The following is an 18,883-nucleotide window of genomic DNA, read 5'->3' as shown; positions in this document are numbered from 1 at the left end:
CGCGCAAACTCCAAAACATGTAATACATGCACAGATGTAACTACCCACAAAGCAAGACATACAATTATTGCGACATCCTACAATGATATAAAGACAAAGAAACAAAAAGAAAGGAAAGGAAAAAAAGAAATAAAAAGGAAAGGAAAGGAAGAAAAAAGAAATGAAAAGGGAGAAACATAAAAAGAGAAAGCAGAGAAGAGAGAAAGAGAGTGAGAGTGAGAGAGAGGGAGAGAGAGAGAGGGAGAGAGAGGAGCGCAGAATGGTGGGAAGGTCATGATACAGCTTGCAACGATCCAGCAATGTCTTGCAGCCTGTGTTCTGGATCGCATTATCACGCATATGCACGTACAAGCACAAACGTTAATACACATACACACGCACACACACATGCACACACATGCACACAAAAATACTTACATAAACACATTACGCTATTCAAACGCACACATACATATAAGAACGTACAGAGAAACACACATCGAAGCTGCACACACAAGATACAAACACACACAAACTTACATATTTCGTTTTGTAAACTTTCACAAACTTGTTAAATATAAAAACTTTTCTTTAGGTTTCACTGTTTCAAGATTGTTTTCTGAATTATTGCATTTAAGTTCAAATACCTTCTAGACTCAAGAAACAAAAAATCTTCCAATAAGTTTGAAACGTTCTTGCATTGAAACCCCTAAAAATTACAAATACACACACACACAATCACAAATACTAACGTGCGCATATACACAGAAGCGAGTAAGCTCGCATGTTAATAACCCATAAACAGATACAAAGAAACTCACGTGCACAAACATCACGCACACAAAATGGCAAAATCAGACCGCATAAATAAGATAAGGAAGAAGCAGTCAGTCCTTTTGCATGAACGTACGCACTCTTACACACACGTACACATATTTTAACACAAACACACACACACATACACACACGTGCACATATTTTAACACACACACATACACACACACGTACATATACTTCAACACGCATACACACACGCACCGATATAAGAAGAGAGTGAGATAAAATATATCCACACACACCATGCAAGCGTTTAAACATGCATGCACAAAAACATACACACACAAACTTGCTCATAAACTTTCCAGGACTTCACACGGACATAAGCACTGTCACCAACACAGACTTCATTGTTTTTTTTGTGATATTAATTATCTTGTTGCAAAATTTTTTTTATTATTCTTTAAAAAACCAGAACCTGACAGAGGCAGAAAGAGTTACAACATGCCAGGCACTATTATAAAATGGATGTGGAGTAATAATAACGGAGTAAGAATTTACGTATTTAAAAAAAGAATAAATAGATTAATTAATTGACTAGTTAAACACATACGCCTAAATCTGCATTTAGATAAATACAAACACACACCCAGGAGCGAGTACTTATAATTAATTATTTGTAAAACTAGATGAAATCAAGTCATATTTTTACTAGATGAAATTTGTTTCTCACGAACATCGCGTTTCATCAATTGTTGTTTGAAATATTCTCGCAGTTCAAATGATTTATTAAGCGCGTTCTTACTTACAAATGTATTGAAGTTAAATGTAACGAGTATTTACTCGTTACATTTAATTTTTGATTAGAATTAAAACGACTTTTTTGTTTGTACAACGCCAAAAAACATTTTTAAAAATAACCATCGAGATTGAAATTTAAAATAAATACATTGCCATTTCATTACATTCAATGAAACATTATTAAATTGTCGATTTACAATAAAAACAAAAACTTCTAAAGAAAAATAATTAATTTTAAAACAGCATAATCCGAAATTAATAATAAACAAATGCCCAGACATGAGAACACACTCCAACGTTAACATCCACAGAGCACAAACAAACACACGCACACACATACACACGCACACACATACATACGCACACACCCACACACACACACGCACAAACTAACTCACACGTGAACAACTTTTTTCTCTCAAGCCATCGCAATGAATTTCTTCAGCCTGTATTTTTCTGGCTCGTCCATTTGAGCAATGAATTTTTATTTTGTTTACTCGTTTATTTGTTATGCTAGAATTAAAATTAAAAAAAATTAAATATGAAGAGTAAATCAAATATGAGAAAGTTAAATATCACAAAAATGTTGAATTTTTCTAAATTTATAAAACAGTTTTTAAATAAAATTTTGAAAATACTTTTTGCACCTCCACTCCATCTTCCCACTGGATGAATGCCCAAAATTCATAATTTCCGCAAAGAAAAATGGACAATTTTTTGTTATAACACATTTACAAATACCCGCATATGCATTGACGTACACTAGCGTACCCTCACGTACACTCTCGTACACTCACGTACAACTAACATACACTCACGTACCTTCACGTACACACATACTTAAGTCTTCTAAGAAACTCCTCGTTATACACTGCAAAACACACACACATGCACAGACACGCACAACTATTAATTGGTTTTTGCACAAACTCTTTCCTAAATGCACACACATACAGCGTACACACACATACAACGTGCACACACATACAACGTGCACACAAATACAACGTGCACGCAATCACACAAGTACATTGTGCATACATCAATTTTCATACACTCCCACGAATACACAAACACCTAATTGTACATATAAAATGCATTCACATATTATTATATGATTATAAAATTTCACGCACATTTTCAAACGTGCATACACACACACACACACACAAACAAACAAACACATGCACAAAAATATTAACTCGGTTGCAATAAGTCGATGATGAAAATTGTGCATTGTGTGTATCTGTGTGTGTGTGTGTGTGTATGTGTGTGTGTGTGCGTGCATGCATCTAATCAGTAGAAACATCCACTGCCCTTCAGGATTACATCGTGTTATTGTTGTAATGTTTTTAATGTTGATGTGTGCAGGTCTCATCATGTTGGCTGCTACTTTATGCTGTATTGTTGTTGCTATTTTGTTGTCATTGCAAAGTTGTTTTCGTTGCTAAAGATGTTGTCACTGCTTCTAATGCATTTTGTTGTTGTGTTCGTGTTGCATGAAGAATAAGAAATTGGAGAGTGCTATTATAAGATGTTGCTGCCGACTACACGATGTGTTGGAGTTTTGCATCAATTTGCCAAGTTGTATTGTTGTTGATATTATGTTGATGTTGTTGATGTTATGTTGATGTTGTTGGTGTTATCTTGATGTTGTTGATGTTTTAACAAAAGATAGAGAGAAAGAGGAGAAAGAAATAAAGAAAGATACTAATACAATTTGTTGATTAAAATTTTTAATTTGATTTGAAATTGTTCTTTTAATTAAAACTAATTAATTAGCAAATCAGCAAATGAATAATAATAATAATAATTATTAATTATAATACCGATAATAACTATTATTATTATTAATAATAGCAATAATAATAATATTTATTATTATTAATATAAATAAATTACTTTTATTATTTCATTTTTATTATCCTTATTAGAATTATGGTAGTAATGATAATAAGAAGAATAAGAAAAACAGTAGTCATGGAAACGACAACAATAATAAAAAATAATAATAACCGGGCTGACGTCAGAAGCGACCCGGTCATGTGATCGATAGTTGCGCGTGCGCAGAGCCGTCAAGAGCGGGAAGGCAAGATGGATGGCAGACTGCTCGTCACCTCCACCTCCTCATGTTCGTGTCAGTCCCCCCATAACGTTATGAGTGGTCTGTGGTGGATTTGCGTGTGCGTACGTGTGCGTGTGAGTGTGTGTACGTGTGTGTACGTGTGTGTATGTATGTGTGTGTTTAGGTGCTTATGTGCGCGCGAATGAATGTTTTTGTTTGTGTGTGTGTGTTCTTTAACGTTCATGTGTGTATGTGTGTGTTTGGTTAGGTGCTTGTGCGCACGCGAATGTCTGCGTGCGAGTGTGTGTGTGTGTGGATGTGTGTGATTTGGTAATTGTTCTTTTTTTTCGTTATTATGTTGGTGTGTGTGTGCGTAGGTTACTGCGGTTTTCACATGCCTATCTTTCGTTTGCACGTTTGAAATGCTCTACTCGTTGAATAGGTAGGCACAACATTGAAGTTTGTTTGCTTGAATATAGCTGAATATTTGTTGCTCCTATCGAAGGTGAGTGATGCATGTGGGCTGGTTAGGTTTCGTTGAATAAATTAAAGTGATTTGTACTTACGTGCATGCTTTTTTATTTGAAGAAATATTTTTTTGTCTGTACTTTTGTATACCGCTTTGTATACGTGCACATGTGTGTATCTCGTTGTATTTAATGTACGCATGCATTTATCTATGTCATTTTTTATTTAAATCTACGTAGGTACGTTTGTTTGTTTTTTGTGTACGTGCAAGTGTTTGTGTGAATGTACAAGGTTCTTATCTTAGCGTGTTATGTGTACATGCGTGCGTATGCATGTGTGTGTGAACGTTTTTGTTGTTGTGTGTGTGTGTGTGTGCGTGCGTGTGTTTGTGAATGATTTCATAGGATTGAATAAATTGTTTTTATGATTAATTAGCGCAATTTAACACATTCAAACAAAATAAATAAATTTTTACGAAATTACAGAGAAAGCAAGAAGGGAGTGTGTTGGAAGAAAAATACGGGCATGTGTTGGGTGAGTGTGGAGGTGAGACTGAGGTTAATGATGTATGCACTATGATAAAAATGAGGAAAAAGAAAATTGCATTATCGTTCGTTTGTACGTATCTGCATCTCTTTGTCTATCTGCGTGTATGTGCGTGTGTGTGTGCATGAAAATGTGCGTGTGTGCATGTAAATTGTATGTGTGTGTGCGTGTGTGTGTATATACAGAATCATGTACGTGTAAATGTACACATGTGTGAGTATAAAAGATGATATTACTATGCAAGCCCGTGCGCGTGTATCAGCACTTTTTTCAAAAATGTATGTTTGTTGAGATATCGAGGTTTTTTAAATAATTGTTGAATATGGGCAAATTACTTTCAAGTTTTTTGAGCTGTTGAATTTTAATATATTTAAAAATTTTATATTTTACATTTCACGTTTTTATTATAAATGTTTTTCAAATGTTTATTTTAAATGCGAGGAAAAAATTTTACTTCAAAGAAATATTGATGTGGTACGTTCAACTGACTGAACATGCAAAATTAAAAATGTATTTGTAAGGTTTATAATAAATGTGTGTGTGTGTGTAAGTGTGTGTGTGTGTGTGTGAGAGAGAGAGAGAGAGATAGAGAGAGAGAGAGAGAATAAATTTGTTTTACTTTGCGTGAATATTTTTTGTTGAAATCTTGTGTGAAATTGGGGAATTATCGTGGTGAAAAAAATTAATCAAACGAATATTATTTGAAGCAATATAAAAAATTTGAGACTATCTTTAAACATTTAGCTTGAGACTATATATTCAAATCAAATATAAACATTTTAATTTGATTTTCTATCGCATCGTGATATAAACAAAACTGATGTTAATAAGAAGAGTAGTTTATTATGAACAATCACGCAACCAATTGTCACATAAATAGAGATAGATGTCTGATAATAATTGCAGACAAAACTTCAGAAGCTTCAAAAACATTGAATATTATCAGCAGACGAATTCGCAGAAATATTGTTGGAAGCCATAGAAAACAGTATTAATCTTTATTGCCAGGATCATGAGATTATGCATGCATGCGTTTATGCATCCTTAAGATTGTTCAAGTGTTTGACTGTTTGTGTATTTTTGTGAGTTCATGATGTTGTATGTGCATGTTTGTTTGCATGTGCATGTTTGTTTGCTTGTTTGTTTGTTTGTGCATGTTTGTTTGTATGTGCGCATTTGTTTGTTTGTGCGTGTTTGTTTGTTTTATTGTGGATGTTGTTGTATATGTATGTTTATTTGTATGTGCATGTTGTTGTATGTGTTGTATATGTTTGTGTGTGAGCAGGTTTATGTGCATGTGTTTGTGTCTGTTTGTATATGTTTGTACGCATGTTTGTATAAATTTAATAAACTATTTTGATTGTCAAAATTTTTAGTTTTTTTATGTAATTTTTTAATTCTTAGGCAACGAAGAAGAAATTGAAGAAAAGAATTCATCAGACAGGAAGTGTCCTAGACCTCATTGCATCATCGCCCACTTATTTCCATTTGTTCTGTGAATGTTGACCATTCCTGTGGTCATAATTATTATGATCATATTTATAATTATTAATTATTTAAATAATTATTATTTATGCTGTACAATTTTTTCATAAACTGAATATAGTGTCATAAATATTTATTAAAATTTTTATAAAATTTTACTATATATTTTTAATTACTAACACAAATATTGCTAACATTTTGATTATTTGTATATAGTTAAGAATTAAATTTGTGCATCAGATATAGGGTAGCTAATTAACATAATATATTATAATTAACATACGATATTGGAGTCATCTTAGTAAGCGTACTTGATTGTTATTAAATTAGTACCAATTATATAAATAATGTCATGAAATAAATAAAATAATATCGTGTTATGAAAATGCATAGAAATTTTTAAAATACATGCAGCACACACACGTGTACACGCACGTACACCTTAAACACAATAAATCTCACACGTGCATCAACCTCTAGTGTACTCATATTTCACACACACACACACACACACATACACACATGCACAGTTAGAAGAGTGAAGTGAATGGATCATTTGCCGGCATCGTCAGTCGTGAGGTAAAGAAAAGTAAAGACTGTAGAAAAAGCTTTGAATAATGTTAACCTGATGAGTGTGTGTGTATTTGTATATATGTGTATGTATGTATGCATGTATGTGCGCGTATGTTCGTGTGCGTGTGTATGTGCGTGTATAAAAACGAATGTGGCGTGTGTGTGTGTTCGTGCGTGTGTGTGTGTGTGTGTGTGACTTTTTGACCCTAACATAGAAATAAATGACTACAACAACAATCCACACATTCTAAGAATTACAGAATCTTTGCTCGTGGAACATAGACTGCGGTCCTATCGACTAACCAAGTCAGAATTCGAATAAAATGACTTAGTGAAGAAGTCACTTATTAACAAAGTCACTCGAAACCTATATAAACAGACACATAAAACAACATCCGTATTAACCACTGATGATGACAAATGATTGCCGAAAAAAGCTTCTTATGTTGGAACGTACATAAATATTTAAACAAAAACGCAAACAATGAATAAAAATTTTGTTTATGAACTGAACAAACTTGATAATGAAACGAAGAATTGAAAAACTCAATTGCAAATTGAACAATGCCTGCTATGCGGCGATATTTTTAAACAACTGCACATCAGACAGTCCCCACGTAATATATATGTATTATATATATATATATATATAAATATATATATATATATATATGCGCGCCTATTGAATGTATATACGTATGTATTTATAGAAAGCCAAAGATGCGAAAATAGGCGTTAGTTTGGCTGTTAACACCTCTGAAGCGCAAAGAAGGATCTATTGTATGTGGCCACTTTGCTCGTCTTTCAGGGGATTAGTACTGCTTTTCACACTGCATTAGTGATGGGTTGCTTGCCTCCTCGCTTCATGCCTCTCTCTTTCAGCGAACTCTTTTGTTATTGACGTTCTTGTCGCCGATGTCGCTGGTGTTGTCAGTGTCGTTGAAGTTGTGGCTTCAGTGTCGTCGAAGTTGTGGCTATTGTTTTCTTGCGGTTGCTGTTTTGTAGCTGATGGTGTTGTTTTCGTATCTTAGATTGCTTCCTTGCTTGTCGTGACTTTTTTTTTAATCTCCTGATGTTTCTAATTTTTAAGTTGGTAACACTATTGTTGGTTGTTTACATCGTCGCTGCACATGCTTTTCTACGGAATTATCTGATCTCAGCTTGGTCTGCTGGGAAATTTATTAAACAATTTTTTTTTGTATTTTTTCGATAATTTTGTTCATGTAATTATTTACTGATATTGGGTTATATCATTTAGGTTATAACTTCAATAATTTCATATTTGATATTAATATTTTAATGTCATTGATGTTTTTATATAACGATTTAAGGACTGGCTACTCATTTCAAAATTTATGTTCATTCTTTAGACAATTTGTGTGTCGTTATTATTACGTGTAAGCACACATACAGCAAACGATTTTCTCAAGCAAACATCATACACACACATAACAGAAACACACACGCACACACGCACACACACACACACACGCATACTGATGCACACACTAACACACACTAACACACACATACGAATCCACACAAACGTCATAAACACGACGACTCAGACGCACAAGCATAGATATAAAAGCAAAGAAGCAGAAACATAGACACAAAAGCTATTATATTTTCAGTAATGGTCTGTATGTTGGCCTGAAGTCAGAAGTAGGTTATCAGTGGAGAACACAAAAGACATATATGCTACACTACATTCATGCTTCTTTCCTTTATTCTCTCTCTCTTTCTCTCTCTATCTTTCTCTTTATCTCTTTCTCTCTTTCTTTTCCTTTTTTTTCATTTTATTTATTATTTTCTCTAATTTTTCTTCTATCTTTTTGTATTATTTTGTGATTTTCATTTGTTATACTTTCATTTTTTTTATTTTTATTTCTTATCATTTATATAGAGTTAAAAATTTTCACAGCATATGATCTTTTTTCCACCCCATTTTTCCTTTTCCATCCTCTTGTTCCTCCTCCTTCTCCTCCTCCTCCTCATCATCATCATCTCACACCAACATCTTCTTCCATACAATGTTTATACTTTTTCTTTTTTTTCTTTCATTTCAGTTACTTTCTTTTTATCTATCATTCTCATAAGCATTTGAAATGGTTAGATAAGGGTACACGTCGTTCCTGTACTGATGCATCATGCATGTGTGTGTATGTGTATGTGTGAGCTTGCAAATGTGTGCGTGTGTTTAAATATATGTGTGTGTTTGTGTGTCTATAAACACATTAGTCTATAAGTATGTTTATGTTTATGTGTATGTTTACATATGTCTGTTTGTGTGTGTATGCAAATGTATGGTCTATAAGCAAATATATATGTGTGTATGTAAAAGTATGTGTGCGTATATATGTGTGTCTGTAAGCAAATGTATTAGTGTGTTGTGTATGTATATGTATGTGTGTGTATGTGAATATACATATATGCATACACATAAAAAAAATTTTTTTCTTATGATTTACACATGTTTATATTCAACCTGACATTTGTTTGATTGCAGTTAAACTATGTAAAGAAGTTTATTGCCGTTGGCAAATATTATTTCATGATCAAGTGCTTATTAACTTTTACTCGTTATATTTAGTTAGCATTTGACATGAAAGGCAGTAATTAATTTCTAAACTCAACCTTCCTTCAACAAGAAAAACAACATATTCTCTATTAGCAAAACACTCCTTTCTGTGGTTTGAAGAGGTTGGTTCAATTTTTATCCTGGCGAACGAATCGTAACTATATCTGCGAACAACAAAACATACGCTAGTCTATTCCATTTAATGGTTCCAGTGGTACGATACTGTTGAATTCGAAATGATTTAGATAGTTATTAAAATTAAATGTTTCAATTTTTTTATTAGAAAGCGTGTTAGTTTAAAGTTTTAATGAAAATGTCAAAAAGTAAACTTGCTTAGTAAAACATCATCACAACATGCAAAGAAATTATTTTATTTTCACCATCTTCGTCATCAGCATCGCCGACATCATCATTATCATCATTTTTCACGACATCATCGTCACAATGGTCATCAACGCTATCAGCATCATCACTATCATCATCCCACTACTACAATCACTAGCATCAAAACAACAGGCGTCATTTGAAAATTTAAAATTCCATCCGCTTTCTGTCAGAAGCCAATCAGAGTAAAGTTGACGTGTGACATCATACAATTACATCACGTGACAACTTGAAGCTTCTTTATCAACACGCAAGCAAGAAATCAGCTGACGATGAAAGGGGAAAATAAAATTCATTCGAATTATTTTTAGAGTTGTTTTTTAGAAATTTTTCTCTTGAGGTCATTTCCCAAGAGCACTGAAACTTCATTGTCTCACTTCAAGAGGCAACGAACGTTTACGAAAGTTGAGGAATGAAAAAAAAGAAGAAAATGATAAAAAAAAACCAAGATAATTATATTAACAAAATAATAACAATTGCAATTTTTTTACAGGGCAGGATTTACGGTGTGGTGGTCCCGCGGCAATGAAGAAGCGGAGGTTTCTAATTAATTGGCTGGCATGGCCGGTTCTAGAACTTTTTTGTGCAAAGGCAACATGCAAATTCTTTTTACGGCGTTTTAGCTTTGACACGCCGCTTTCTTTACGCCTTTGTTGTGAATCTTTTTGAAAAGCTGTAACTTTTTTCTTGAGTTGAGAGCCGTTGAGTTTTTCGCGGTTTTCAGCTTTAATTTTGTTGCAAATGAGGCGGTTTTTGATGCAGTTTTAATTAGTATTCAATTGCATTTAAAACATTTAATAAGTTAGGAATTATTTTTAATAGAACAAAATTATAACGACACACCGAAATACTTCAAGAGATGAAATTTTAATTTAGGAGCAGAATCAATATTTCGCTAGAGCAAGAATTCGGAATAAAAAAAACATAACACTATTACACAAGTCTAAAGAATTCTAACATTGTTGTTTGGTGAGCATCGAAATTAATATTCAAATTATAATTAAAATATAATTATTCGAGTAAACGAATGAAAAAAAAGTAGGGCTCGTCCGGGATTTGAACCCGGGACCTCTCGCACCCTAAGCGAGAATCATACCCCTAGACCAACGAGCCGTGTGAAAAATTTTGCTTTATTATTGCACTTAAGTTAACATAGACACAATAATCTATGGTTAGAAACTCGAAGAATTTTCGAATACGTACGCTCCGCAGGCAATTAATTTGTTATTCTTTAACATTTTTTTTGATTTCAAAAGAAATTTAAACAAACAAAAGCCTTAAATATTATTGAATAAAAACATTTCCATGATTGACAAGTACAAGTTCAAAACTAAATTAATAAAAATTTAAAAGTAACTAGTAACATAGTCCTACTTCAATGAAAAATAGCAATAAACTAACAAAAACTAAATAATAATAATAATAATAATAATTAAGACTTAACAAAATAATTAAGATAACCATTAACAATAATAAACAATTTGTAAATAATTAACTAGTTAGGTGGAACCATGGGTGGAACTAAAAAGTACAAACGACAATCAAGTACACTTTTAACCTAAGTAGTAATTATAAATACATCCAATTTAATCCATAGTGTTTTTAAGTAAAATATACTTCATATATATATATATATGTGTGTGTGTGTGTGTGTGTGTGTGTGTGTGTGTGTGTGTGTGTGTGTGTGTGTGTGTGTGTGTGATGTGGTAGAAGATGAAGGTGATAAGAAAAGCAATAATAATGATGATGAAGAAGATAACGTTAATTAATGCTGACAATGATGAAGATGATGTCAAAGATAACGACTAATCAATCAATCAATCAATCAATCAATCAATCAATCAATCAATCAATCAATCAATCAATCAATCAATCAATCAATCAATCAATCAATCAATCAATCAATCAATCAATCAATCAATCAATCAATCAGCCAGCAAGCCAGGCAGCCAGCCAGCCAGTCAGCCAATCAATCAATCAATAAACCGATCAACCAACCAACCAACCAACAAATCAATCAGTCAAGTAGATACGGGGAGTCTAGTACAGAATAGCCCGTGGCAACCCCACCCTCATTGGTGTCGGCATTTTTCGTTCTCAGCAAGTACCCGCACTGTTCGTTCATTATTATCTTGGACTTTGATCTGTTGAAGCGCGTTGTTGATGTTGTTGTTGTTGTTGCTAATGATGCGTGAATGTGATGGTGTAGTTGACGTCACGATGTTTTTGTTGTCACGGCATGTTATTGTTAGTAGGGGTATCTAATTATGACAGAAGAAACAGGGAAGATTTACTGGGAATGCAAATTTCACACCGAATTGGGAACATCTCAACAAACTAAATTTACGCGGCTTTCCTAAAAGTTAGGGGAATAAATAGTTGCAACAACTTTTCCGACGAAAAGCAAATCATCTTTCAAAAATTTCTGCGAAAGGTTTGCATCGAAAGACCCTCTTAAACACGACTCGTTTGACTGCTTGTCAATGTTGCTACTACTACAATACAACAACGACGACGACGACAACAACAACGGCAACAACAACAACCGCAACAACACAACAACAACAGCAGCAGCAACAATAACAGCAACAACGACAACAGCAGCAACAATAACAGCAACAACAACAACTAGTGTTTTACTGCTAGCAGTACTTATAATTTGTTGCGTATAAATGATTTCAGGAACATAAGTAGATGCAAGAGGACGGGAACAACTACACTGGAGTGTGAAGAAAATGGGAGTGGCTGATTGGAATGGAAATGAAATGGAATGGTGGAGTTGTTCCTGTCAAACAAAAGCGTGCAGTTTCAGGCTGATATGGATGGTGCTGATGATTTTTTTTCGTAACTGTTCAGTTTACGTGTTGTTGTTTGTCATAATAATAAATATTTGAATGCGAGTTGAAGTAGTGGTGTGGTGAGAAAATAAGAAAGATTGAGACAACACGATGGTTCAAAGTTTCAAACGTCACACGCACGATGTATCACAGCTGATATTTCAAACACAATACATAACATAGGTTTCTATGTAATTCGACAACAGATGATAAAACAACGACAAATATACTAACAGCAACAACAACAACAACTACACACAACGCCATCTCATCAACAACAACGCCCTCTCATCAAAAACAACCACCACCACACCAACAACTCACCCAACGAGTACTCCGTAGACACCCAACTCAGACACCATCTCCGTCAGCTTAACTTTCTGCTGCTTCAGCACATCCTCACTTGATGATGATGATGAAGATGGGGTGGAGGATTCTGATGATGCCAGTGGTGATGACATGACTGACGCAACTTTTGGTGGTTGTCGTGGTGGTGTGGTTTCGCACTGAACGTCGGTGGCAGAGTGGCAGGGAGTGGGGAGGGAGGTTTCGTTGGCGATGACGGGGAAGTTGTAGACCACCATGGGGCTGATTCGCTCCATCAAGATGAAGGACAGACGCTCGTCTGAGTCCTTGATGGAGGTCAAAAGGTCAACTATATCCTGGCCGTATGTGTTGTTGCCTGGTAGATTGGTTGGTTGAATGGTTGGTTGAATGATTGGTTGAATGATTGGTTTAATGGTTGGTTGAATGGTTGGTTAACTGGTTGGTTGAATGATTGGTTGAACTATTCGTTGAATGATAGGTTGATTGGTTGGTTGATTAGTGGGTTGAATGATTGGTTGGTTGATTAGTTGGTTGAATGGTTGGTTGATTGGTTGGTTGACTGGTTGGTTGATTAATTGAATGATTGGTTGGTTGATTGGTTGGTTGACTGGTTGGTTGAATGATTGGTTAGTTGACTGGTTGGTTGAGTGGTTGGTTGGTTAGTTGACTGGTTGATTGATTAATTGAATGATTGGTTGGTTGATTGATTGGTTGACTGGTTGGTTGAATGATTGGTTGGTTGACTGGTTGGTTGATTGGTTGGTTGACTTGCACCTCCTCCTTCTCTCTGTGGCTTGACAACGAAACTGTTCGGGTTCTCAATGGCCATTTGCAGGGCTTTGTCTCCTGCTGGATTCTGAATGATGAATGAAGGAAGGAAGGAATAAAATGAAATGATGAATGAATTGAATGAATGAACAAATGGTGAACAAGTGAATGGGAACATGAATGAAGATCAATGAATGAAAGAACAAGATGAACCGCGGTCAATTGAAACTTCAATCAGTAAATGAATGGGTAAAAGACTAAAAGTTAATTGATATGAATGAATAAATGAATGAAGACACAACGTATTCAATGAAAGGATGCATTAATAATGAAATAATGCATTCGAAATGAATTAATGCAAAACAAACAATCACACATTCAGAAATCTTTTTTCAAAAATCACAAAATGAGAAACACGTGCCAAGAAGAAGACTTCAAGAACATAAACAGAACAAAAATAAGTAAAAGAAAATGGAAAAAAGTTAGATGTTAAACAAACCCTGTCCAGTTCGTATTGACTTGCAAAGGTGCTTCTTATTCTTTCCCTCATCTTGGTGTCCTTCACGAACCTTTCCAACATTCCCGGCTTCGAAAGAACCTTCGAGAAATTAGATTTTAAAAAATTAAAATACAAAAAACAAAATAATTTATGAAATATATATATTTATATATTGAAGTATTTGCCAACTGCTGCTAAGCAATTCATTGATTTCTCATCTAATTTACTACAAAAAAACGAATTCAATGAATATTTATTAATTTATTACACAGTCCACGAACACAGTTGATGAAAACCGTGTAACAAATTTATATACAGCGATCAGGATGGCTGGTGACAAGACAAATCAACAAACCAACCAACCATCCATCCAAACAACCAACCAACTAACCAATCAACCAACAAACTAACCAACCAACCAACCAACCGACCAACCAACCAATTATCCAAACAACCAACTGACCGACCAACCAACCAACCAAACAACCAACCAACCAACCAACCGACCAACTAACCGACCAACCAACCAACCGACCTACCAACCAACCAGCCAACCTGTTGAACTTTTTTAGTACCAGCCAAATGATAGCCAGCACTTGGACACATGATGGCCTGTGATCTGTAGAATCATTCATAACGTTTGCCACCATCACCATCATCATCATCATCATCAAGAACATCATTACCGACATCATCATCATAATAATCATAGCTAAATGTAATCATTACCGTCATCATCATCATCATCGTCATAATCATCATCATCGTCATAATCATCATCATCACTATCATCATCATCATCACCACCTCTCCATCATCATCCTACACTTCCAGAGTGAGGCTCCACCGGAAAAATCTTGAGGTTTGTAGCAGGAACGCTGGTACACCACGGCTACTTCTAAGTTGTCCCTGAGTTATGATCATGATGATGATGATATCATTTATGAATGTTATGAATGAAATGAATGGATGGATGAATGAATGAATGATTAAATGAATGAATGAATGAATGAATGAATAAATGAATAAATGAATAAATGAATGAATGAATAATACAATTTAATTCACAATCATGATCCATGATTATTTTATTATCATTACAACGTAATATTAACTTCAAGCTTCATCATCATCATTATCATCATCGCCAGCACTATCACGATCACCATCTCATTATCAGCGTCACCGTCACCATCACAGCCTCACCATCACCATCATCATCATCATCATCCTCATCACCTCCACCATCTACTGCCAACAAACACTAACTAACACAATAAGCTTCCGATCCTTCTCGTTCATGTAGGCATGCCTGTGAATGTACTCCAGTGACCTTCGAATGACCTTGACCTCGGGGCGCGTCTTCGAGATGAGGACCTCAAGTTTACGCTGGTCGTATATGTTGCGCTCGACCTCGAAGACCAGGAAAAGAATCACTGCCCTGGAGGTTAAGGTGAATGCGTGGAGTCTTTTATTTGTTTGTTCCTTCCTTCAATCATTCACACACTTGTTCGTTATCTAGTTCATTCATTTGGTTGTTCATAGCTTATTTATTTGTTTAGCAATTAATCAATTAATTCATTCATTTATTCACTCACTCACACATTCATTCATTCATTTATAAATTCATTCATTCATTCACTCATCGTTTAGTGGCTCACTCATAATTCATTAAATTCATTTAATTGACAATCAGCAGCACGCACCACCATCATTGTTATCATCATCGCAGTATACCAAGCTACCATCATCATCATCCTCATTATAACCACCATCTTCGTCATCATCACCATCGTCATAATCATCATCACCATCGTCATAATCATCATCGCCATCGTCATCATCTGACTTCTCATTTTTGTAGGATTTCCATGCAGTGATCAACCCGTTGGCGAAACAAACCGCTGCCTCATTCTTTGGTACCTGGGTTCAGATCGTCATCATCATCATCATCACCGTCACTATTATCACCATCATCACTATCATCGTCAATATCTTTATCATTATTATCATCATCATTATTTATATCAAACATTGTCGACATTATCACAAGCACTATTCATTCATTCGTTCGTTCATTTATTCGTTCATTCGTTCATTAATTAATTAATTATTTAATTAATTCATTCATTCATTTTTTCATTCGTTCGTTCGTTCGTTCGTTCATTTATAGTTTATAGCTTATTCATTCATTCGTTCATTCAACCATTGTTAATTCATTCATTCATTCTCCCAACTATCTAAAGCTAAACCAGAAAATAGATTAGTCGCTCACTTTTTCATTACATTCAGGACTATGCCCTTTCGAAATGATGAACCTGGTGATGGTAATGATAGATGATGATGAAGATTGCGATGAAGAAGATTACGATGAAAAAGATGAAGATGAAAAAGATGAAGATGAAAAAGATAAAGATGATGAAGAAGAAAATGATGATGAAGAAGATGATAAGGAAGAAGAAGATGATGATGATGAAAATGATGGTGATAAAGATGATGATCATGAAGATGATAGTGATATGAAAATGAGGATGAAGATGATGATGAAAATGATGATAAAGATGATGATGAAGAAAATGAAGAAAAAGATGATGACGATGATGATGAAGAAGATGATGAAAAAAATGAAGAAGTTGATAAAGAAGATGATGAAGAAGATGAAGCTATACATTTGAGATATAGACAGCAAGACAGACAGATTGGAGGAAATAATGGGTTAGCCTGAAATGACCTCAAGTAAAATTAGCCCTTCGACTTCAGCAATTTATTTACAACTTGAACCATTTTGTTTGTCATTATAACAAACAACAGGAGGACATTGTGAAGCTTGATGTTGATAACGTTAGAAAAGAGCAAACAATCTGACACTTGAAACTATGATATGAAAATAAATAACTCGCTATGAATACACTCAACAGCACAAAGGTCCAATTTCAAATAATACATGATAATATCACATGACAATGACGACGTACAGATAACGTAATAACGTGTCACATGACATCATCATCATCATCATCATTTTCACATGGCCACATCATCACGTGACCGCATCATCACATGACAATGATACATCATTCATCTGTTAGTTATTGTGCTATGTCTTGGACATGAAAATGTAAACGTTTGCCTTGCTAAGTTCTCATCATAAGCAGTCATTCTGACATGCCAATCGACATCAACATTTCCGTAATGAATACCACCTACCTGTGGTACTCATGAAGGTTCTGAGCGAGTCCAGGAAAGCTGGCCGACATGGTGTTCACCTCGACTTGCTTCAAGGTTACGTCGCAAGGGTACGACTCGTACGACTCCATGAAATTCTCAACCAACTTCAAGTCGAGACCATCACTGTGGTCTGCACTGTTGGAGTCAGTGTTGATGTTGTTGTTACTGGAGATTGTTTGGTCGGAGGCTGTTTTGTTAGAGGAGGCGTTGCTTTTAACGTCGAGGTTGACGATGAATTTAGTATCAGTAGTGGTGTCTGGTTGGGTCTGCAGTGACTGCACGTTCTTGCATATCGTCGAGCAGTTGCGAATTTTGGAATCGATCATGTAGTCAGACCTGATCATTGCCAAGCTTACAGGCTTTGGAAAAAAAACACGTACAAATGTTAATACCAAAGAGTATAAAAACATTTCTATAAAGAAAAATAGCATTCATTAGTAGGGTCAGATCAAGTTGTCATAAAGAAAACTTAACTGTTATATTGGTTATCCAGTGCTAATGTCACTTCCACAAAATAAATTCGTAAAAAGTTAAAAGGTTAAAGGTCAATTACACTTTTCCAAAGTTCAGAGGATTCAAATATCAGCATTGAAAATTAATTTGTTTTTAAATAAAAAATGTAGACTGAGCATAGGAACATGATGTTTAGTACAAGTGTGTGCATAAATGCAAGGTGATATCAATTAATTATGTAACATAATATTTTTGTGTTAGTTATAACATTGACACATTAGATAATTCAGAAATAATTTGGATCACCATTTACCTTCACGCACACACACACATACACACACACACATACACACACACACAACACACAACAACAAACACACGCACAACACACGCACACATCATCACATACAACAACCAAACTTACTTTCACTATATTCTCCTTAGTAACTGTTTCAAAAATATTCCAAATGTTCCTCGTGAATTCATCAACCTTCACCACGCTGGCAAAAGTTACAAACGGACAAAGATTTTTATCAATAATGCAAATAAGATATAAATGAAAACACATCATCTATGCTAAAAGCTTATAAAACCAAAGGTGCCAACATTCTCATGAAAAATATTTTTTAAATTTTCAATTTAAAATTGAATAATTTCATTGAACAGTGTTTAATATTTTCAATAAATTATAAAACAACTGTTAACCATAAGTATACCATATAAAAAATGGACTAAGTTTGCCATCCACAACCCATGTATCATTCTAATAATTTAAAAACACTGGCTCAATTGGAGAACATAACTTTACCATTAAGTATAAAAATGTACACGCATTTATGTAAAGTACATACCAAAAATCTACCCTGACTACCCACATAACACGCTTACTTACTGAATTAATTAAAATTGAAATATTTATAATCAAGGAAAAAAATGAAAAAAAAATTTAATGCCTCGCTAATGCTTCCTTCAAGAATTGATAGTCATGAGCAATATTGTGCAACATCAGCTGTACCTCCCTTTGAATAGCCAAGGCTTCGAGGAAGCATTTCTTTGGCACTGGGCTCGGGAAGAGGGTAAATGGAGCATGTTGTATGCTGTCGGGGGAGTTT

At 34.6% G+C, this 18,883-nt stretch overlaps 2 protein-coding genes across 2 annotated transcripts; one reads left to right on the top strand and one right to left on the bottom strand.

The window, feature by feature from the left end:
• Nucleotides 1-824: 824 nt before the first annotated feature.
• Nucleotides 825-6,142, top strand: HELRODRAFT_179385 (hypothetical protein; the record flags this gene model as incomplete). Its single annotated transcript, XM_009028246.1, has 5 exons — nt 825-865; nt 1,125-1,305; nt 4,065-4,127; nt 4,576-4,647; nt 6,041-6,142. The coding sequence occupies 5 exons, from the start codon at nt 825-827 to the stop codon at nt 6,140-6,142; spliced, it is 459 nt and encodes a 152-aa protein (XP_009026494.1).
• Nucleotides 6,143-11,676: 5,534 nt separating this feature from the next.
• Nucleotides 11,677-16,153, bottom strand: HELRODRAFT_157658 (hypothetical protein; the record flags this gene model as incomplete). Its single annotated transcript, XM_009028245.1, has 10 exons — nt 11,677-11,803; nt 12,821-12,894; nt 13,078-13,178; nt 13,598-13,679; nt 14,091-14,189; nt 14,646-14,709; nt 14,919-14,999; nt 15,424-15,531; nt 15,940-15,941; nt 16,124-16,153. 10 exons carry the CDS (start codon nt 16,151-16,153, stop codon nt 11,677-11,679), a joined length of 768 nt encoding a protein of 255 aa, XP_009026493.1.
• Nucleotides 16,154-18,883: the final 2,730 nt, after the last annotated feature.

Source organism: Helobdella robusta, assembly GCF_000326865.2.
Source record: "Helobdella robusta unplaced genomic scaffold HELROscaffold_54, whole genome shotgun sequence".
In the NCBI taxonomy this organism is placed as follows: Eukaryota; Metazoa; Annelida; class Clitellata; order Rhynchobdellida; family Glossiphoniidae; genus Helobdella; species Helobdella robusta.
This window is presented reverse-complemented; position numbering and strand designations above follow the sequence as displayed.